Here is a 23188-nt window from a genome sequence, read left to right on the forward strand (position 1 = left end):
ATACACGTCTTATGGTAGAGGCATGGCATATCTATAATGGTGGAAGTGCGTGCGTGAGTCAGCCTTCGACTAGGTTACATAAGGAAGAGATTAAGTGCCTTAACAGTTATCTGTCACGTAAACCGGCACATGTACCCTACAGACACGTGGTCATACCATTCCAGATGAGTTGTGCAGATGAGTTTTGTGTCTTCTTTCTTCTTTTCGCCTCAGTGCTACCTTCAGTTGATAGTCGGCATTCATGTTGTCCACTTCTCTTCTTCTGTGTCCTGTCTGCACGCCTCACCTTTTTGCATAATGAATCGGGTTTAATCCCTCATACAAACAGGCGGGTACAGTAGTAGAGCAGCAGCTTCCAGGTTTATTTTATGTGGACGACATTGTCTTACTAGCTAACAAGCAAAGTGATTTGCAACGTTTGGCTAATATGTGTGGACAGGAAGGCAACAAGTTAGGTTTGAAATTTAGTGTTAGAAAATCAGGTGTTATGGTATTCAATGAAAACAGTGAACAGACAGTGACGATACAGGGCCAGGAAATACCTCGGGTAACAGACTATAAATACCTTGGTATATGGATAAACAAAGGCAATAGATATATTGAAACACAGGAAAAAACAATAACAGTGAAGGGGAAGAGAAATGCAGCCATAATGAAGCACAGGGCGCTATGGGGATACAATAGGTACGAGGTCCTCTGAGGTATGTGGAAAGGTGTAATGGTTGCAGGACTTACTTTTGGAAATGTGGTTGTTTGCTTTAAATCAGGGGTACAATCAGGACTCGATGGGAACCAAAGGTCAGTGGGTCGCCTCGCATTGGGCGCTCACGGGAAGACTACAAATGAAGCTGTGCAGGGTGATATGGGGTGGACTAGTTTTGAAGTGACGGAAGCTCGCAGTAAAATTGAGTATGAAGAACGATTGAGGAATATGGAAGAAAAAAATGGGCTGGGAGAGTGTTCAGGTATCTGTACAGGAAAAACATTGATTCACAGTGGAGGAAAAGAACTAGGAAGCTTACCAGCAAGTATGCAGCCTGTAGGGTAGGCAACACAGAAACAAAGAACGTCAGGCGGAAAGTCAGAGAGGCTGCTGAAATAATCTCATGGGTGGCGACAATGGAAAAGAAACTTGCCATGAGTAACTACTTAAGAGGAAAAAAAGAAATCAGGAAAGAAACAATTCATGATAACTCAAAGGGAAGCTCATTACTTTTCGAAGCGAGATCGGAATGCCTTAGAACATGCACCTATAAAGCGAGATATAAGAAGGGAAAAGAAGCATGTGCTTGCCGCGGTAAAGCTAAGGAAAGTATGGAGTATGTTTTATTAGAATGTGACGACGTCTGCCCAGCGGTCTATTTAGGCACCACTGGCCTCCTTGAAGCCCTTGGGTTCAGCGAGGGCAGTGGAAAAGTAAGCATGACCCCAATAGGGATTAGTAAGAGGCGATTGGAGGATTGGTGGAAGAAAAGCAGGGAAATAACAAAAAACGGAGACGTACAAATGCAAAGTTCGCAATAGGGGATCGGAAAATTTGGTTGTGAGAGTTCATAGGGTTCTTTTCTTTTTTCTTTTTGTCTCTTTTAACCTAGGTAGGACATTAGGCAGTATAATAGCAAGAGCTTGGTGGCACAACCCACAGCTCCATTCCAAAGGGAACATTCATAACATCCATCCATCCATCCATCCATTTTTAAAGGAAAACACTGCGGATTCGTATCTATAGATCACAATAACGGAAGAACTATGTGGTATTTTGTAACCAAATTTTCGAGATAGGCGCGGAAACGCGTCAGGAACGCGGAAATAAACATTTTAAATTCTAATTTTGGGCCAATTTTCGGTCCCAATGACACGGGGTCGAGAACGAACATAGCGTGGGCGCTGATCAAGGGTTCACTCAAAAGAATCGTTACAAGATGGTTTGCTCAGGTCATAACGCGCGCAGTCTCTATAGCTGCCAAAATTTGCAGCGTTTATCGAGTGCTGCCAAGTAGTTTAGGGGGTTGCACGAACGGAGTCTCTGAAAGCGCAGGAGCTGTAATGTGGCGCCACACAGCGTACTTGTTCTTTGTGCCGAAGGAGCTCCTAGACGATAAGTCTGTCGGAGAACTCATGTCCACCCTGACCACAGTTGTCACGTTAGCCAGCCATCCAATTTTCGGTGTAATTTGACGAGTCTTTAGTATTTCAAAGGTACGGCAGTGCCGTATCACGTCTGATACGGTTTCCATGTTGTCTTTTCCAATGAGGAAGTTATTTTCTGCGATTCCCATTAAAAGGTGTCCCACCTTATCTTCTTCTGACATTCGAGGGATTACGGTCTTGCACAGTTTTAGAATTTACTCGATGAATTCGGTGCATGTCTCTTTGGGGACCTGTGAGTTAATGTTAGTTCCGCTCCTTTCCTTTTAGCATCCGAATCGCCAAAACACTTCTTGATCTCCTCAACGAAACAGGCCCATGTAGTTGGTGCGTCCGCATTGTTGTCATACCAAACCATCACCATGTCAGTCAAAAAGAAAACAACGTTCCTCAGTTGGGAGGCAGCGTTCCAATGATTATAATGGCTTACCCGCTGATAATCGGTGAGCCACTCATCAACATCTTCCCCTGCCTTTGCGGAGGATGTACGTGGCTCTCGGTATAGCTGAATTGGGGCTGGTCCTGCCAATGCATTACTGGGAGTATCTTCGTCTCGAGGCACGATGGTGGCCAAGGGCAAAAGTCCGGCAAGGCGGCAGCTTCTACAAAGGTCTTGTACCAACGGCTTCATTGTTGGTAGTGAGCGTTACCGCACACAGCTCCACCAAACGTTACGCATGAACCGTTTACTTAAATATGCAAGGCAGATCAAGGGAAATGGTTGCCATCTTTACGGGAGCGGTCCAAAGGAAGCCCACCAAACTTAATCCTCTTTGTCCACCCTCCGTCCTTTTGTCATTTGCAGCCCTTCTGCCCTTTGTTACGAGAGCTCGTGACAATATATTTGTAGAATAAAATACCTAGATTACACTTCGTGAGCTCTGAAATGGTTAGGATGCTGTTTTCATGTAGTAGTGATTTTCCATTTGCAAAGCGTAAACTGCTTGTAATAATTCTTATGGATTGGTTCTGGATTACCTGGAGGGATGCCAAGTGAATGTTATAAATGTTACCCCAGCATATTATGCCGTAGTTAATATGAGAGTGAATGAATGAGTGGTATAGCGAGATTAATGTACCATGTGTAAAGTAGGGATGAGTTTTAATTAGAATGCGAATACTGTATGCTATTTTCTTTTTTATGTGAGAAATGTGAGATTTATATTTCAATTGGCGATCAAGAGAAATCCCAAGGAAAGATGAGCATGGACTGGGAGAGATAGTGTGTGTGCCTAAAGTTAAAGAAGGGGAGGATGCCGAATGATGTTGATATGAAGAAAATAGAACAAATTTAGTCTTGGTGGCATTAATAGATAACAGGTTAGCATTACACCAACTTAAAACATTTTCTAGGTCAGTATTTAGGTTGTTAATAAGAAGTGACATGTTGTTAACAGAGGCAAATATGGTAGTATCATCAGCATACCGAATGCACTTAGTAGTTAGGATGGATAGTCGAGCGTTTTGGTTAAAAAAAATAAAAAATAAACATTGTTGGAAGTGGCGCCCTGTGTGTGTGTGTTCCCTCTTCGTCCACCGTCGTCGTCGCGCCTTCACTTCAGATCGCACTTAATAGACGACAAATGGTTAAGTAGATCATTAATATAAATCAAAAACAGTAGCGGTCCTAAGATGGATTCCTGAGGGACGCCAATGTTAGTGGTTTGTTGTCAGGAATAGACATCAGACACAGACACAACCTGAACTATGTTAGATAAGTAACTTTTTAATAGTGAAAGGGCAGGATCACGTACACCGATAACCTCAAGCTTAGCAAAAAAGATACTATGGTTTAAGCAGTCGAATGCCTTTGCTAGATCGATGAAGACTGAACCTACAAATAGACCTTCGTCAATTATTTTTTTTGATTGGTCAGTTAGATGTATGAGTGCCAGATCTGTGGAGTATCAGAGTAAGCATTACCACGACTTTTCCCTGATAGAAGCACAAATTCCCTGAGTTTTCCCCCCAAGTATTTCCAGACTACTCAAAATCCCTGAGAATTCTCGATTTTCCCGCTTTTCCTGGTTGGTACACACCCTACCTGAACATATAACATCGGCTCACAGGCATATCTAAAGCATACCAACCTGTTAATAGAATGGTGAATTTTATTGGACGGATTGCTTGATTTACTTTATTTCCTTTGATTTGGCCACTCAGTATTTGCCACTGAGCATTTTCCCATTCCTGGCCAATCCTCCAGAATGGGAATGTCCCACTACCATTCCTACATAAAACTCATCAAACCAAACCAAGCAAGTCTTTGAATAGTATCACACAGGCATCACCAATGGACAAACCTTTGCCTCACATTGACTTCAACATGTGTGATGGACCTGCACTCAATATCAACAGGGCCAGACTGAAGAAGTACCAGAAGAAAGAGAAGGCATAGTTCTTTAATAAGAACTATTGTGGAAAACAATAAACATGTACACATGCAACTGTGCATTACGTATATATGTGTATCCATTACTACATAACATGATATGCTGAGGGATGTTTACAAAGCTATCGCTATACTAATGAGACTTTGGTTCTACTGGAATTTTAAACTCCAAAGCACTGACCTCTCTGCGCTCATGACCGCTCCAAATAGCACTACAGTCGCGGGAGAGAGGACAAATTTCAAGAGCTTGCAGTCTCAGTGCAGGCTCTATGTAAATTATTCAAATATTGCCCAAATGTAACAAAGAAGCAGGTTGTACCTGTTGGTGCAGTTTGACGCAATTGGCACAGCAACCATATCACAGCAAGCAGACCCAGTCAGACCATTTCCTAGTTCGTAAGTGCTGCGCGCAGTTCAAAGCTTGACATTGATCAGGGAGAGACAAAATGAGTTACCTGGCATCATCAACTGTGGTATCCATACTGTTGCTGCTCTCCAGGGGTGAGGAAGTGGTTGCTTGACTTGCAACAGGTGATGAAACTGATGGGGACGCAGTCAGGAATGGCAGTGAAGGAAGGCAACCACCAGGAGTGCTAGGGGGTAGTTCCAGCAGCTTAGATAGTGTTGGGGCTGTAGGAATAAAGAAGAAACAAAATAAATATAAAAAATTGAGAATAAAAGAAGCGCTATGGGCAGATTCAGGTACAAGTGCGCAAAGGCATTGCGCATGCAAGCATAAAAACACTATACACACCATATACGAAATGCCTGCAATCTCTGATTTAGAAAGCACACCACACAAGCAATATGCACATATCCAGGATATTTCTATACATTCCTCAGCACCACCAATTGTAAAAACTTTTCACAAAACTCTGGCTTACAAATTCATTCATAAGGTTCTACACACACACACACACGCACACACACACACACAAACACACACACACACAAACACACACACACACACACACACAGATATTATATATACATATATATAAAAGAAAGGGCATCAAGGTGAGGGGAGCATAACAAGCATGGAGGTAGGAAAGAACTAGGAGAGAGAGCATTGCATAACACGCAACCATGTCGCTGTAAGTTTTAGTGTCTTTCTCCATCAGGCTAGCCACGCTCGGCGCACGCTCTTCCGAAAGCTAGGGGTATGCAAAAACCAAATAGTAGATTTCGAATTGAATATCGAATAAAATCAAGAAAAAAAGACAGCTGAATGTTGAATGAAATATCAGAAACTTTTTCCAAAAAATTTAATGCTTACAAATCTTGGGCAAAAAAATATGGTGTTGCACATGCTCGGGAGTCTCCTAGCATTGCATAACAAGAATGTAGCAAGCTATCCCTAACTTAAGTACTTAGAAATCGAGATATACAGTATGGCCTACTCTTAAAAAAGGAAATACCAAATTAGTATGCCAGCATTGATTACAGCTCAGCTGCATGACAGACAAAATGACCACACAACACATGACTCGATCACCGCTTCGCACGTAGCCAGAGTTAACAGTAAAGCGCAGGCACTGTCCGTGCCGTCCCATTGTCAGGTTTGGTGTTATTGTCATATGACAAAGATGGTGAAATCTGGAAGGTCATCGAAAGTTTGTGTGGCACTCGCTAGGGCAACATCAAGCACGAGGGGCTCCACGGTGCATGCGACACGTTAGACATGTGGCACTGCATGGGTCTCTATGCCGAAAAGTAAACATTCAATTTGTGAATCACGTTATTCACACATTCACTATTCAATTTGATTCGGTAATATTTCAGTATTCGCACACCTTTACCGAGAAAAGAATAGGTGAGAAGGCAATGTGTGGCTGCCACACTGTCACGTTCACTAGGGCAAGTTTTGCGGACTAGATATCATACAAAAATGGATGCTTATTGCAAGCTACTGGTGTAAATATAAATGCAGAACATGCAGAATGCATGTTCTGCATTTGCAGAACATTTTTCTCGGGAGCAAATAAGGGCCAAATTCAGGAAGCATTCCAACAATGAAAATATAGCTTTTGCATCCTTGACGACCCCTCGGTACCCATTCCCAAAACTATTCTCGCATGAAGTGTTGAAACCTTTAGACAGATGACAGCGCCAAACAAATATGATAAATGCGACCCTTTACTGTGGGAATGCATTTTTGCACACATCCCAAAGTGGGAAGTATATATTCCACAGTACTACAAAAGGTTATATGGAAAGAAAGTACATTTGACCACTTTTTGGACTTTGATATTGTTATAGTTGCAAATAATATGCAGTCTCACGATCCAACAGATTTCATTGATGCAGGAGTGCAACTTGGTGACGCTTCACTGTCAAGATATACAAAGTATGGTGAATCCTATGGGCATTCGCCGGGGTTATAAAAATATTTAATTGGGGGAAGAATTTCATCTCTCGCTTTCTTTATCATGGGGTTCAACTGTAGAACTGAGCAAAACAATCTTTACATTATACGAGCCCTTAACTGTGCATCAGTGGGATATACATCCCAGCTTAGCAAGAATTTTTGTAGCCGGCATGAGCCTTTCTTTATTGCTGCCACTTATGCGGTTTGTGACAAGTGAAAGCATAGGTTACCACCAGCATGCCACAGACATAAAAAAAAAAAAATAGCTGAAGCTAGGTAATGTACGTGTAAATGGAATGGACAAATTGGAGGACAATTGTGGACACTTTTGTTGCAGACCTTATACTTCCATTCATATTGTCCTTCCAAAAGGTACTCAAGCAATACAGTCTAACTTTGTTTTAATCGAGTTGCATCTGACACAAAAACACCTTAATTATATTTTGCAGTTGTTGTAAGTATACATACTAATATCAATGGACAAAATTCTCGATCCTTGGCCAATGCGAAAGAATGAAAGCTGGATTTCTATAATGGGCCACAAAAGGTCTCCTGCAGACTTTGACAGCCCACTCACAGATTGTAGTGGCGATATGTAGAATAAAAACAATAAATTATATACATGTGCTTTGCACCGTTGCTGACACACCATCGTGTGAATGGTGTGGTCACACAAGATTGCCATGCTGGCTTGTTGCCTGCGGTTTAACCAAGTTAAGCCACAAGCCAAAGCATGCACATGTGTCTGGAATATCAAAATTAATTAAATTTGGGGATTTTACATGCCAAAACCCCAACATCATTATGAGGTATGCAGTAGTGGGGCACTCCGGGTTAATTTCGACCACCTGGGGCTCTTGAACTACCCAATACACAGTACACAGGCATCTTCACATTTTGTCCTCATCGAAATACGACCACCGGCGCCAGGATCTGATCCCATGACCACAAGCTTAGCTATTTAGAACATGCTGTTTCAATGTGGCAGAAAGGCTTTCTTCCCTCTGCGCATTTCAGATTGTGCTTGCTTAGTGCAGTTGCCAACTTGATTTTGTGGTGCCTTAGTGGGGGCCACACCAGACCAAACTCCTCTACTAAGGGCGTGAGTCTAGCCTGTGCATGTGGTATAATGCTCTATCACCAATGAGGTCTGCTGACATAAACATACTGATTGAGAGCTTCCACAACGGCTTGTCACGAGCCACTGTATCAGCCATCGGCAAATTTTTATCACAACCATACCGGCCTAGGCCTGGGCAGTGTTGCTTGCAGAGCAGTGAGCTGCAAGCAACAAGCATATGCAAGCATATGCTTGCAGCTGCAACATATGACAACAAGCAGCTGCAAGCATATGAGTTGTGGCTTGGTGCTGAATTAATGTGGCGGCAACTTTGTTGACAACCGCCACAGATGCAGCATCAAACGGGCGGATCATGTCTACAAAATTAAGCGACCCACCACGTGGCACCCGAAATTTTTGGCGCCATTATGCATCGGTTCTAGGGGCAGGTGGCAGTGTTGCGAGCAAGTTAGAATAAAGCCTATTTCACATTGTGCAATTTTAGGTGTTCCAAAAGTGCAACTTCTGTCGAATGCGACAGGAACCGCAGCTGCAGACATCAACCCCCCCCTCTCTATGATTGCAACCAACCGTTTGGTCATACGTCACAACAAAGGCAGCAATCAGTACGAGTTTTTGGACGCCAACATAAAAGAAACAACGAAAAAACGAGGGGAGAAGATCTGTCGAAAGTGTGCTGCGAGCTATTTCGTGGTTTGTTTTGGTTATGGAGGTTGTTGAGAAATGTCTGTTGCTCAACAAATCTGGAGAACTGCACCTAATTGAGTAGAGCCATAGATTACATAAGACATCTGCACCAACATGCAAACAAAGAAGATAAAGACGCATAGGTCAGATTTGTTTCTGTGATTTCAATGCGTTTGTTGACATGCTACTTTGATAATCAAGCGATGTTTTTTTCAGGTTAGCTTCAGGTGCTGATAGTATGTACTTTTGCATGCCTTCTGGTTATTTGGCTGTGCTACACACTGTAAATACTACGAGGTCTCCCTCACAAAAAGACATGGCCTTTGGATGTCATCCCAGTTTTCTGGGTTGTTGTGTACACGCTACTTGCGATATATGAAAACGCCACACTTGTAGCACAGTATGCATTTCCGGATGGAGAAATTTAAATAATATGCAACTACGGTGAAAGGCTGTGTCGAGGGGAAATGACATGACACAATAGTATCAGAAGTTTCAACGTCTTACTGTATGCATACCATTTAGATTCAGACTCTTTGGGTTGGCTTTTACATGTATGTTTCCCAATGAATTAAGCACCTCATTTCAAAGTTTTGTTACTTTCACTGTGAGATGCGTCAAGATTGCAAAGCAAATGTGCAAACTATTTACTGTAATTCATTTTCTACAATAGCATGTTTAAAGCTTTGACCAGGAATAAGCAGCACCATCGATTTGTATATGAAGCATTAATGCGAGATAAGCATCATTTCAACAGTTTTATCTCTTTTTTTTCCTGTACAACAACCAATAAGCCTTCAACATAAAAAAATTAGAGGGTTTTACGTGCCAAAACCACTTTCTGATTACGAGGCACACGTAGTGGAAGACTCCGGAAATTTTGACCACATGGGGTTCTTTCACATGCACCTAAACCTAAGTACACGGGTGTTTTCACATTTTACCCCCATCGAAATGCGGCTGCCGTGGCCATGATTCAATCGCGCGACCTCGTGCTGCACAGCCCAACACCATAGCCACTGAGCAACCACAGCGGGGAAAAAACCGATATGTTGGAGACATTGTTTCCTTACTGCACCTATATTAACCCTCACTTTAAAAGGTAAATGCATAGTGCATTCAGTGCATTGAATTTCCTTTATTTATGCTGGTCATAACATATCACAGTAAACTAAGAAACTACTTCATTGTAAACACCGCTGCTATTCCTTGCTTTTCTACCTCCTGTAAAATATGTGCATAAAATGTGCAAAACAGGCAAACACCTTCTTCTTATAAACAGCAGATAGCATATTAAACAAGACCAAATCAAAATCATGCAGTGAAATCAGCCAACTGCATCCATTCTTGCAAATGGGAGCATCAAGTACAGACAGTTCTTGCACCTCCACAGCTAATCAAGTGTGCAGGTGTATCACGAGGCGTAAGCCATGCACAACAAACAAGCAAAGTTGCTCGAGTTTGCAGTTGCATGTATTACTGCATAAACTCATATAACTATGTCCTGTCATTACTTCCTTTATAATTAAAGTATAAAGCAACTCGCAAAAATATACAAAGCCAGCTAGAAATTAGTGTACCTGCATCTTGTTTTTGTTAGATTGTGAGATGCAGCTGCTTACCGATTAATTCCATGATGAAATTAATAGCATGTATGTGCAGACTACCCAAAATTCTACAACCATAATATTCCGAGAGATGCCTACTCCAAAAGAAAACTCACCCCTCTTTTTGGCACGATTTGACATTTTTTCCCAAACAACTAAATATAGTGTACTTGTAATCCCACTGGCCTTGGGGGGGTATTGCCCCCGCAATAGTGACCATGGCAAAAACAAGGTCAGTTTCCTACTGCCAGAGATAAGGAACAATGCTGACTGAGAAACACTGTCATCTTTGGCTCATCCCCCTTTGCAAGAATGGTGGCATTGGCAAAAGCTAGGTAACATGGGGGATAACTGAACACTGCTGAAATATTCCTGAACAATCCCAAAACTTGCAAAACTTGGCCACTTTGTATTTTGCCACGCAGCAGCAAGAACGTCAGGATGCGACAGAGTTTCGAGACTGAAAGGAAAGCGGAGGCGGTCCAATTACGCCGAAAGACCGGTAGCAGTTTGAGCAAGACTGCCCGTCAATTTGAAGTGAGCTCCACAAGTCACGGGCTTCGGTAGTTCCCCCTTCCACTTCCCTGCCAACCACATCTGAACATGTGCATCATGTGGTCATCGACATTTTGTTCGACAGCAATAGTGACTGTTCTTTAGAAGGATTTGAGGAAGACAAACAAGGCATATAAACAATCCTTCACAACTTTTGGCTAGAATGTTTATTTTCTCAACTTTTCTTGATTCTACAGGGAAAGTGCGGACAGGCCGCCATTGGAATATGAACCTGGCAACGTTTAACGCTAGAACGTTATCTAGTGAGGCGAGTCTAGCAGTGCTATTGGAGGAATTAGAGGGCAGTATATGGGATATAATAGGGCTCAGCGAAGTTAGGAGGCCAAAAGAAGCATGTACAGTGCTAAAAAGCGGGCACGTCCTGTGCTATCGGGGATTAGCGGAGAGAAGAGAACTAGGCGTCGGATTCCTGATTAATAAGAATATAGCTGGTAACATACAGGAATTCTACAGCATGAACGAGAGGGTGGCAGGTCCTGTTGTGAAACTTAATAAGAGGTACAAAATGAAGATTGTACAGGTGTACGCCCCTACATCCAGTCATGATGACCAGGAAGTCGAAAGCTTCTATGAAGACGTGGAATCGGCAATGGGTAGAGTGAAAACTAAATACACTATACTAATGGGCGACTTTAATGCCAAGGTAGGCACGAAGATGCTGGAGACAAGGCAGTGGGGGAATATGGCATAGGCACTAGGAATATCAGGGGAGAGTTATTAGTAGAGTTTGCGGAACAGAATAACATGAGGATAATGAATACCTTCTTCCGCAAGCGGGATAGCCGAAAGTGGACGTGGAGGAGCCCGAACGGCGAGACTAGAAATGAAATAGACTTCATACTCTGCGCTAACCCTGGCATCATACAAGATGTGGACGTGCTCGGCAAGGTGCGCTGCAGTGACCACAGGATGGTGAGAACTCGAATTAGCCTAGACCTGAGAAGGGAAAGGAAGAAACTGGTACATAAGAAGCCGATCAATGAGTTAGCGGTAAGAGGAAAAATAGAGGAATTCCAGATCAAGCTACAGAACAGGTATTCGGCTTTAACTCAGGAAGAGGACCTTAGTGTTGAAGCAATGAACGACAATCTTGTGGGCATCATTAAGGAGTGTGCAATGGAAGTCGGTGGTAACTCCGTAAGGCAGGATACCAGTAAACTATCACAGGAGACGAAAGATCTGATCAAGAAACGCCAATGTATGAAAGCCTCTAACCCTACAGCTAGAATAGAACTGGCAGAACTTTCGAAGTTAATCAACAAGCGTAAGACAGCTGACATAAGGAAGTATAATATGGATAGAATTGAACGTGCTCTCAGGAACGGAGGAAGCCTAAAAACAGTGAAGAAGAAACTAGGAATTGGCAAGAATCAGATGTATGCGTTAAGAGACAAAGCCGGCAATATCATTACTAATATGGATGAGATAGTTCAAGTGGCTGAGGAGTTCTATAGAGATTTATACAGTACCAGTGGCACCCACGACGACAATGGAAGAGAAAATAGTCTAGAGGAATTCGAAATCCCACAGGTAACGCCGGAAGAAGTAAAGAAAGCCTTGGGAGATATGCAAAGGGGGAAGGCAGCTGGGGAGGATCAGGTAACAGCAGATTTGTTGAAGGATGGTGGGCAAATTGTTCTAGAGAAGCTGGCCACCCTGTATACGCAATGCCTCATGACCTCGAGCGTACCGGAATCTTGGAAGAACGCTAACATAATCCTAATCCATAAGAAAGGGGACGCCAAAGACTTGAAAAATTATAGACCGATCAGCTTACTGTCCGTTGCCTACAAAGTATTTACTAAGGTAATTGCAAATAGAATCAGGAACACCTTAGACTTCTGTCAACCAAAGGACCAGGCAGGATTCCGTAAAGGCTACTCAACAATAGACCATATTCACACTATCAATCAAGTCATAGAGAAATGTGCAGAATATAACCAACCCTTATATATAGCTTTCATTGATTACGAGAAGGCGTTTGATTCAGTCGAAACCTCAGCAGTCATGGAGGCATTACGGAATCAGGGTGTAGATGAGCCATATGTAAAAATATTGGAAGATATCTATAGCGGCTCCACAGCCACCGTAGTCCTCCATAAAGCAAGCAACAAAATCCCAATAAAGAAAGGCGTCAGGCAGGGAGATACGATCTCCCCAATGCTATTCACAGCGTGTTTACAAGATGTATTCAGAGACCAGGATTGGGAAGAAAAGGGGATAAAAGTTAACGGAGAATACCTTAGTAACTTGCGATTCGCTGATGATATTGCCTTTCTTAGTAACTCAGGAGACCAACTGCAATGCATGCTCACTGACCTGGAGAGGCAAAGCAGAAGAGTGGGTCTAAAAATTAATCTACAGAAAACTAAAGTAATGTTTAACAGTCTCGGAAGAGAACAGCAATTTACAATAGGCAGCGAGGCACTGGAAGTCGTAAGGGAATACATCTACTTAGGGCAGGTAGTCACTGCGGATCCGGATCATGAGACGGCAATAATCAGAAGAATAAGAATGGGCTGGGGTGCGTTTGGCCGGCATTCTCAGATCATGAACAGCAGGTTGCCATTATCCCTCTATAATAGCTGTGTCTTACCAGTACTCACCTACGGGGCAGAAACCTGGAGGCTTACGAAAAGGGTTCTACTCAAATTGAGGACGACGCAACGAGCTATGGGAAGAAGAATTATAAGTGTAACGTTAAGGGATAAGAAAAGAGCAAATTGGGTGAGGGAACAAACGCGAGTTAATGACATCTTAGTTGAAATCAAGAAAAAAAAATGGGCATGGGCAGGACATGTAATGAGGAGGGAAGATAACCGATGGTCATTAAGGGTCACGGACTGGATTCCAAGGGAAGGAAAGCGTAGCAGGGGGCGGCAGAAAGTTAGGTGGGCGGATGAGATTAAGAAGTATGCAGGGACGGCGTGGCCACAATTAGTACATGACCGGGGTTGTTGGAGAAATATGGGAGAGGCCTTTGCCCTGCAGTGGGGGTAACCAGGCTGATGATGATGATGACAGGGAAAGTTAGCCCCCTCTTTCTTTTCATCCAATTCATTCTAGATTTTAGGTGGGCTATCTTCCAGGATATTATGGTAGCAGAGCTTACGCAGACTCAGATTCACCAATTCACTAAATGCTACCCAACCGAGCTTGCTCTGACTCATATTCACCAAAATTCTACACAACCAGGCTGACACTAACTCAGCCTCATGGGTCTGTTAATGTCTGAGTGAGCTGATCCTTGAGAGAGTTCACTGACCTATGTATACATTATTAAATATGTGACCTGTGCAGTGCATAAGCAAATACAGTCAAACCTCAATTTAAGAAATCTTGCAATGTAACTAATTATTTTAATTTCCCAATCTCGGTATTATGAAAAGCATGTACTTCTTTCGCAATTAAACTATGCAATTTTGTGACACAGTCTTGATTTAATGAAGTTTTCAGCCATTTGAAGCATGTACTTGGAGCCTCTTATACCTAGCAAATCCAGCAACAAGATATAAAAATGTCAGTGGACGCATAAGTTGTCTCACGCGTCTTTCCGTATGATAGTTTCAGCGTCAAAAACACTATGGAAGCACACGTGCTGGGATGCAGTATACAAGAAACACCGCTGTGGCAAACAACTTGCGGAGGCTGCGGTGCATGAAGCAGCTGGGAGGGCTGAGAGAGAAACGAGAGAGCTCACAATTCCCACAGAGCAAGGGGGGTGGGGAGGGAGTGAACATACAGTAACATGATCCAAGCACATGCTAGGGAAGGAGAAAGGGGAGGTCAGAGATGTGCGCTTATCAAACACGGTGCAAAGGGTCCACTCACATTGCGAGCATTCGTAGTCATCAAGTGAGATCTGTTTATGTTTGCCTGAGAGGTGCATGACACTGATAAACCACAGAATCAACTATGAACCTTGCTAACATGTAGCTGTCTCTTCTTTACTATCGTCACAAATTCTGGCAAAACTACAAATTTTTTTTGTTTTAGTCGCGATATGAATCTCTATATCGTTTTAGACTTTTGTTTCTTAATTTCTGAGCCCCATCTGATGACAGCTGCTGGCACTAAGCGTGGTCACTCATGGCATCCATGTTTATGGCACTGTGCGGTGCACCAAGCACAAATCTCAGATGCCGTAAGCCACACCGATGCATTGCTCTCGGCATGATCAGCATGCACACGCTGGTGCTCATAACCATGCTTTTATGACACAACCTTCTTGTGATTTATAAGGGCTTACTGACAAGAAAGTACCCACCAGGAATGTTCTGAAAATTTGTGAAATTATTTACACCTGCTGCAAATTTGAAACTTCGAATTAACAATATTTGTGATTTAACAAAGTTTTTGCAGCAAGAACAGTTTCATTATATCAAAGTTTGACTGTTTGCATAGGAGTTCGTGTTGCATCGGATGAAAATAGAGACACCTGCGCACACTGCAGTTAATTTTATAAAAGTTAATGGACTGTTGTATGAAAGCTTCACCTCATGTCGATTCCAACAAATGCATTGGATCTGCACCATATCTTTTGCTGATACTGCTGGCTGTCATGGCCATTTTGTGCATTTGAACACTGAATAAATGACTGTGGTGCAATGTATTAAAACACATAACTGCAAGCAAAAAAATAAAGATGTAATAAAAACACATGCACATAATAAGATGCACACAAATGATAAATACATCTACAGAGAATTAAACTTCAGCCAAGTTGGCCGCCATCTTTAACAGAAAAAAAAAAAAGCACAGGTTGACACTGCAATGAGACCACGCATGGTCATGCCATTTACCGGGTCCACGGGCTACAGGAGAAACATATGTGGAACCTATCAGTTACTGCGAAGTAGCAGATACGGACGCTGGCACAGTCCAAAGCTGGCCACTCGACCACTCTAGACAAGTGTGTTCAGTCTGTACTTATGTTGAGGCACACTTTTATCGTCAATATCTAAAAGATTTAATGTGGTCTCCTCAAAAATTTCAAAATGTTTGGATTCTGAAACTTGCAAAGGTAAACAGTTTTACCTATTGCTCATGGAGAAAGTTCATATAGAAGCTTAGAGATACAGTAAAGCCTCGTTGAACGGTAGTTTCGCTTTAAAAGTAGTAAAGTCAAATCCTCGACTCAGAGACCACTGAACATAAAGCGTTTTGTATCCACGTAAAACGTACCAGCTTATTGCGTACGTGTCAATGAACACACAGTGTTTCCACTTTTTGTTGCAAAATCCCGGTGGTACGTCGGCCCGGCAGAACAACGAGCCTCAGAGATCGGAACGGCCTCAAGCACAAATGCAGAGGGCGCTTGGAAGGGTGAAACCACATAAACATCAGCATCATTTCGGCACCATGCCAGAGTCAGAACGTTGTGGCCCTTGTTGTGGTGTTGTGCAATCTAGGACAAAAACCGGGTGCTCAGCATAGAAGAAAAATTGGACTTTGTTCGTGCTGTAGACCGTGGCACGAAGAAGTTGGTGCTGGCACGCGAGAGCAATTTAATGTTGACTATGGTGTGAGGCATTTGGAATGCGCAGAAGTTGGTCGGCAATGCTGCTGTGAACGTGAAAATACGTCAGCTACGAGGTTCGACTTTTCGAGGTGTGGCTTTTCACCGTGTCATTACCTCTGTTATTGCCGTAGTGTTGCCTAACGACAGTGACAAGAACGACACGGAAAGCAACAGCACAGGCGATTCAGGCCCAACAGTGGCAGATACTGCGCATTACGTCAGCCTCATGCGGGTGTCATCCAAGAAGAGGGGTCTGGCGGAAAAGCTGGCTCGTAGCTTGAGCGAGTTTCAAACAAAGAGGACATACTTTTGTCGCGCGAAGTGAATAAATACTGCATGTTTTCTGCCCTTTTACAGCACTCCCTCATAGTTCTGTTTTTCACAGGTAAGTGGGCGATCTCGTGCTATTTCGGTTAAGCAGTAGTAGTACTGTTTAGTACATACTCTTTCCGAGCTCCGGCCAACTATGGTTTAAAGAGGTTCCACTGTATTGCCAATGCCTAACACTTCCCCTAAGAATAATATGTAGTATGCTATTGATATTCAAGCAGCTTTTCAAGAGCAAGAAAAGGAATGTCTTCCCTGTTTTTAGCATTGGGTTAATGCAGGCAATTCAAGCAGGCATAATATTGCTAATACAACCTGTTCAGGAATACCAGATTAGATTGTACCTTGAGGCTTTCCTTGCATTTTGTGCAGAGCTAGCATGAGCCAAATACACAATCTTTTAGTATAACGGTTCACTAGTTTAATGTTTCCTCCAATGACAAGTGCAATGTTCCAACATGTTAAACCAATTTGCTTATAAATGCATGTGCATATCTATTCAATATTTGATTTGATATTTGATGGTAAGTATTCATATTTGATTCGTATTGTAAAATTTTGATATTCGCACACCCCTAGTTATTGGCTATTAAAATCATGCAGTACGCTTCCAAAGACACTATGCCACACACATTGTGAAACAAATAGGTCAAGATGCTTATCGCAATGGGTTGGTGGCGATAGCTGTGAATGTGATGCGCGACAACCCGTGAGGATATCTATTTGTTGGTAAAGGAAGAGGAAACTGAGAGCATGCAGGCATTTTCTTGTGACAGGCAAGTGAGCAGTGAGGGAAGGTTGCCGTGATGGGTGCCTACTGCTCTCAATCGCAAGTGCCCCATGCATATTCTTGTTCACATGGTATCTAGCGGCCAGAAAACGTCTGAAACGATTGGAGTTTGTCGATTTAATATACCGTATTTACTCGCATAATGATTGTACTTTCCTGTAAAAAAAATTGATGCAAATTCAGGGTAGCGATCATTTTGCAGGTTAAATATCCCACGAAAAGAAACATTTTCTTTCTTCATCCCGCATTTACTGCGGGATGATAATGGGTCAACAAGCAGGCAGCTGCCACTGTCAGTGTGGGACACGAAAAAAAAAAAGGCAGCCGTCGGAGCAAGCCGAACGCGCCAAACGCAATTATTTTTCTTCTCGAGAGTACATTATGCGCATTGAAACAGTTTCTTCCGTATCAGCAATGAATAATATTGTTAATATTGGCAAGTTTGTGACAATAATTATAATGGAGCCATGTCTACTCTGAGGGGACAGAAACAGAGATGGGCGCGCTTAGCTCCCAGTGACATAGAAACACATGGCAGGCATGCTGCAGAAACTGCAGCATTTGTCTTCGCTGCTATCCTAATACTGCACGTTTCCGTTAAGGATGGGCGAATACCTTAGCGGCATTACAAGCATTGGCGTCTAAATGGGGTACACTTCTAACGTATCAGTGTAAACATGGCCACTATCGTTGCCGCTCACGATTTGTTGCATGCCTACGAGTGCAGACGAAGAGAATCGAAAGGCGCCCTTTATGTTGCTGTTGTAGTCCAAAACCATTATGAAGCCTACAAATAGTTAATAAAGCCGAGGCGAGTTTGGTTGTAGCTTTTTTTTTTCTTCATGGAATTGCAGAAAGTAATGAAAGGAATAAAATGGGACATCTGCTTAAGTATGTTGGGTGCGTGCAGACCGCTTGGTATGTCTTCAAGAGTCGTTCGCATAGCATTTGACAGATGGTAAGCGCGATCATCATTAGCTAGACTTGGCACACGACATATTACTACAACAAGTTCAGGACGCGATCATTACACGGGAAAGAAAAAAAATCAAATTTTGACGACACAATTCAGGGGTGCGATCATTACGCGAGTGCGATCATTATGCGAATAAATACTGTGTTAACTGGTAAAAAAGAACCTTAACTGTTTTGGGTCGTTGCTTGTGTTCTAGATCACGAACATTGGCGCCGGGAAATTGTATCACACAGAATCATATCAACAAGGTAGTACTGTATAAGCAATGGAGCCCAGTAATTTCCAAGCATGCAGGCCTGTCTAGACGCCTACCGTGACTCACCAGATGAAGTTGCAGAATGGGGAGACATCTGAACAGATGAGGGGCGTGACGCTGTGTCTACAGTAGTGCATGTAGGTGAAAAGCGGGACACTGTGCTTGATGTTGTGCTTGGAGACAGTGTGCCTGTGGCCAGCTGTCGCGCTGCCGATGGATTGAAAAATGATGGAGTCAAATGTGACCGGGGACTGCTTTGCTGCAATGAGAACACACACCAGGTCAATCACAGGGTGCCGAAACATTATTCTAAAAAGACATAGTACAGTCTGAATAACGTTTGTCTAAATTAGTCGAGTGGCTGTGGACTAAACAAGCATTCGCAGCAGCTTCCAGATCTGTTTGTTCGATAATACATGGACCAAGCATGTGACATGACCATGTGTGGTCTTATGAAGAAGCTCGCCTCCAATTTTTTTTTTTTCTTAGCGAAAGATGCTGCCACAATTGTCCACTCTAGACGGATGCGATTCACAATGTGCAAGGTAGTATTTTAGCATGAAGACAAAAGGCAAGGCTAAGAATGAACATTACACAGCAACACATTATCAATTTTTAAATTAAAGAAAACGGGAGGGAGAGAGAACTAAAATAGTATGAATGCAATTGTCAGGCTAACCCCACTGATGCTAGCTCATTTCAGTTTAGACAGTGTAGAGAAGGAAGTACATTTAAGGCATCTGTTCCCATTTACACTTTCATGGCTATCACAATATGTCACTCATTAGAAAGACAAAATGTGAAAAGCTTATGTCATAATGAATGACAAATACAAACCAGGAAATTACATGTATATGAGTTCTTTTCTACGCCATTTCATGTATCCAAATTGAACTCATTGTTAACAACTGCCAGCCTTAGCTGATGTCTCAAGCTTAATGTTATATTGACTGCAAATGACTAAATTTTTTAGAAGACCTAATTTCTGCAATTTTCACAAGTTGCTGAAAATTATGAAACATTTATCACACGTGACACTCTTTAGTGTCAATCTAAAGTCAACAAAATATGCATTCAATGGTTTTTCATGTTACAACACTTTATTTACTATAACTCGCCATCACGAGCATCATGTTTTCAGTTTCTTGTAATTTTAACAAGAAAATAATGCCTAATGACTTTTGCCAATTTAATTTTGCACTTCTGAAATTTTTTCTGGTATTACTCATGGCAGTTAAGGGGTTAGGAATAAAGACAAAATATGGAATTCATGTTCATGTGAAGTGTTTTGTTAAAACCGTTAAAGAATGCCTCCCTCAGGGCTGCCAGATATATGTACCCTTCACCTCCACCAGCCATGGTATGTGCAAAGGCTTCACCACGTCAACATAAAGGTCCATTAAAAGTTAGCACATATAATGCTAAAATTTTGTCGTGCCACCACAATCTAAACCTTATTAAACCACATAGAGTGCGAAGGACGAGGAATAAGAGACGACACACACTAACAGAGATGACACACATACTGCGCAGTGTGTGTCGTCTCTCTTAGTCCTTCTCCTTCACGCTGTACGTGGTTTTAGTTATGAATAACCAACTTGCCCAAGCCTCTACCAGTGTAAAACAGTCATCATCATCATTATTACCCTATTTTTTTGTTCACTGCAGGATGAAGGCCTCTCTCAGCAACCTCCAATTACCCCCCTCTTACGCAAGCTGATTCCAACTTACACCCACAAATTTCCTAACTTCATCACCACACCTAATTTTCTGCCGTCCTCTATTGCACTTCCTTTCCCTTGGCACCCATTCTGTAACTCTAATAGTCCTAGAGTTATTCACACTCGCATTATTGGGGGCAAGGACTTACGGAGTCGCCATCTGTCCGAAGCACCTCTTTTCAGTAGTATGAGGGTAACGCGGCGTGATCCTCATAGGTTTGGCTTAAAACGCTCAATAAAAACACCACGCAGCAGCCCTCCTGGACATTTCTCTAAGTACTCTCAAAACGAGGGAAGTTTTTTACTGTCAAAATAATATCCTTAGGCAATCTGAAAGCGTAGAATCGTTTACAGACGCTATCTCTTTATCGAATATGTACAGTGAGCACCACTGCGCGCAGTCGCCGCGATGGAGTCTCCCGAACAGGCTTCTTGCGTGAAAGGTAGCAAACACTGAGAGTAAACTATGCGAAATATGTTCCTATAATGGGCTGTCTGTATAACTGAATGGTGCATATCAGAATGAAGCCTCAGCGCAGTGATTGCACGGGTTCAAAGCGGCCGACTGCGCGTCTGCATGCATCTGCACGCAGTTTCTTGTCCTGCGGCTACGTGTGAATAAGGCTGGCACCAGGCTCCGTTGCGTACATCCGGCACTGCGGCACCAAGCAGTAGCCTACCATGCCGCACGCCTCAAAAAGCGGCTACTACCTATTAATTATAGTACATTCAAATGCTGTCACGCAGATACCCAAGGCGGGAAAACCTCACCGCTTAATTAATCAGAACCACAGCACAGGTGGGACTTTACACTTTAGTTTTCAGTTTGCTTCGGCGCTTCCGAAGCAGCCGACGTGGCCACTGTGTCCACATGATCCCTCATGCCATGCTGCGCTGATGGTGGCGCCAGCTCTTCCAGTGATGGAGCTCGCCCCCGATATGGCCTGCCCAGCTCCATTTTTTTTCTCTTAATGTGAACTAGAATATCTGATATCCCCGTTTGCTCTCTTCCTGTCCCTTAACGTTACACAACATTTTTTGTTCCATTGCTCTTTGCATGATCCTTCACTTGTTCTCAAGTTCCTTTGTTAACCTCCAAATTTCTGCCCCATATGTTAGCACCGGTTGAATGCAATCATTGTACATTTTTCTTTCCTACAACAGTGCTAAGATTCCAGTCAGGATTTGGTAACCAAATGCCTGGCGCATGCACTCCAACCAATTTTTATTTTTCTGTAAATTTCCTTCTCATGATCAGGGTCCCCTTTGAGTAGTCGACCTAGATAAACATTCTACTGCAGGTTTTAGAGGTTGACTGGCAATCGTAAATTCTTGTTCCATTGCCAGGCTAATGAACATTACCTGTGTCTTCTGCATAATATTATTTACCTTACTCTTAGATTTACTCGGTCAATGTCTTCTATCATTTGTTGCAATTCAGCCCCAGTCTTGTGTAACGCGGAACAGGACAATATCGTCTGCAAACAGATGGTTGTTGAAATATTCGTTATTGATCCTCACTCCTATGTCTTCCCAGTCTAATAGCTTGAATACTTCTAAGCATGCAGTGAATAGCATTGAAAAGATTGTATCCCCTTTCTTGATAGGTTATTTTGTGCTTTTCTTGTGGAGAGCCAAGGTAGCTGTGGAATATTTGTATACAGTTAAACCTGAATATAAAAAGCTTCAATATAACAAAGTTCATGGTAGTATAACGAAGTATTAAAGTTTTCATAATCTCTTGCCCATAGAATACCATGTATTTAGAACCTCAATATAGCAAAGTGTATTTGTATGTGATTTCAATATAAGGAAATTTCACTGCCGCCTCAAAGGAATGCCGAGACAATAAATGGAAACTTCTGCGAATGCAGATGGTCAAATTATTGAATTACAAGTGGCTGCTTGCAAATGCACCTCTAAATCGCCGAGAGCCACAGCAAAAGTGGAGCCGCATGATGTTCCATATAAAGTCCAAGTGGGATAAGATCTTATCGCGCCCTGGCCAGTATGTGCTTTACGTGCGAGTGAAAGTGTGCGAGGGTGAGGAAACAAAAAGACGGTGACATCGTGCGCGGGCAAAGGGGAAAAGGGAGAGAGGAGTAAGCTTGTGGTAACGCGATAAAGCGCGCGCAAGGGGGCGGGGAGCAACATGTAAGTTGGTGCGTATCTCGATTTCTGGCACGCTTCTTGGCCATGGCTGCGCATGGCTATAAGCGTGGCTGAGCGCATACGCAACCACTGCTGCGTGCGTTTGCAAAGAGTGGGCGTGCTGTGGCATCACGTAAGCTGTCCTCCCACACGTTTAGCATTGAAAGTTACATAATCTCGAGTTTCGGTGACCCGCTGGAGCGAGAGGCAGACGAAGCATTTGTTCCTCGCTGCCGGCGCATTTCCTGATGGCGTCATCCTAGTGTGGGCGTCGCTGCAAACCGCGGAGGCAGAGTGCACGCGAAAGTGTGGCTGACTTCACTTAATTCGTACCCCCCATGTGAAGATATCATCGACATATGTGGCATGAAACCGCATCATTCATCGCAGACTCCCAAATTTATCAAAATGAATTGTTTTCTTATTCAACTTTGCTTTATTCAATTGCCCGATAATTCAGAAGATTCTGCAGCCTCTTCTCGTGTAAGAAAAATTGATGAGCATCTGCACTTATTTGCATAAAAGGTCGAATTTCATTAAAAAAATTCAACATGAAGCAAATTGCCGATTTTACCAACTTCATTATA

General features: G+C 42.8%; 1 protein-coding gene across 5 annotated transcripts in view; it reads right to left on the minus strand.

The window, feature by feature from the left end:
* The window catches only part of Brd8 (Bromodomain containing 8), a 113574-nt gene that overhangs the window by 57454 nt on the left and 32932 nt on the right, over nt 1-23188 (minus strand). For all 5 annotated transcript variants that reach the window (XM_065433187.2, XM_065433185.2, XM_065433186.1 and 2 more), the window contains 2 exons: nt 18796-18988; nt 4996-5170 (listed from right to left, as the gene is read on the minus strand). In XM_065433187.2, coding sequence (XP_065289259.1) covers nt 4996-5170; nt 18796-18988 — 368 coding nt within the window. The remainder of the gene's footprint in view (nt 1-4995; nt 5171-18795; nt 18989-23188) is intronic.

Source organism: Dermacentor albipictus, chromosome 1 (genome assembly GCF_038994185.2).
Source record: "Dermacentor albipictus isolate Rhodes 1998 colony chromosome 1, USDA_Dalb.pri_finalv2, whole genome shotgun sequence".
Classification (NCBI taxonomy): Eukaryota; Metazoa; Arthropoda; class Arachnida; order Ixodida; family Ixodidae; genus Dermacentor; species Dermacentor albipictus.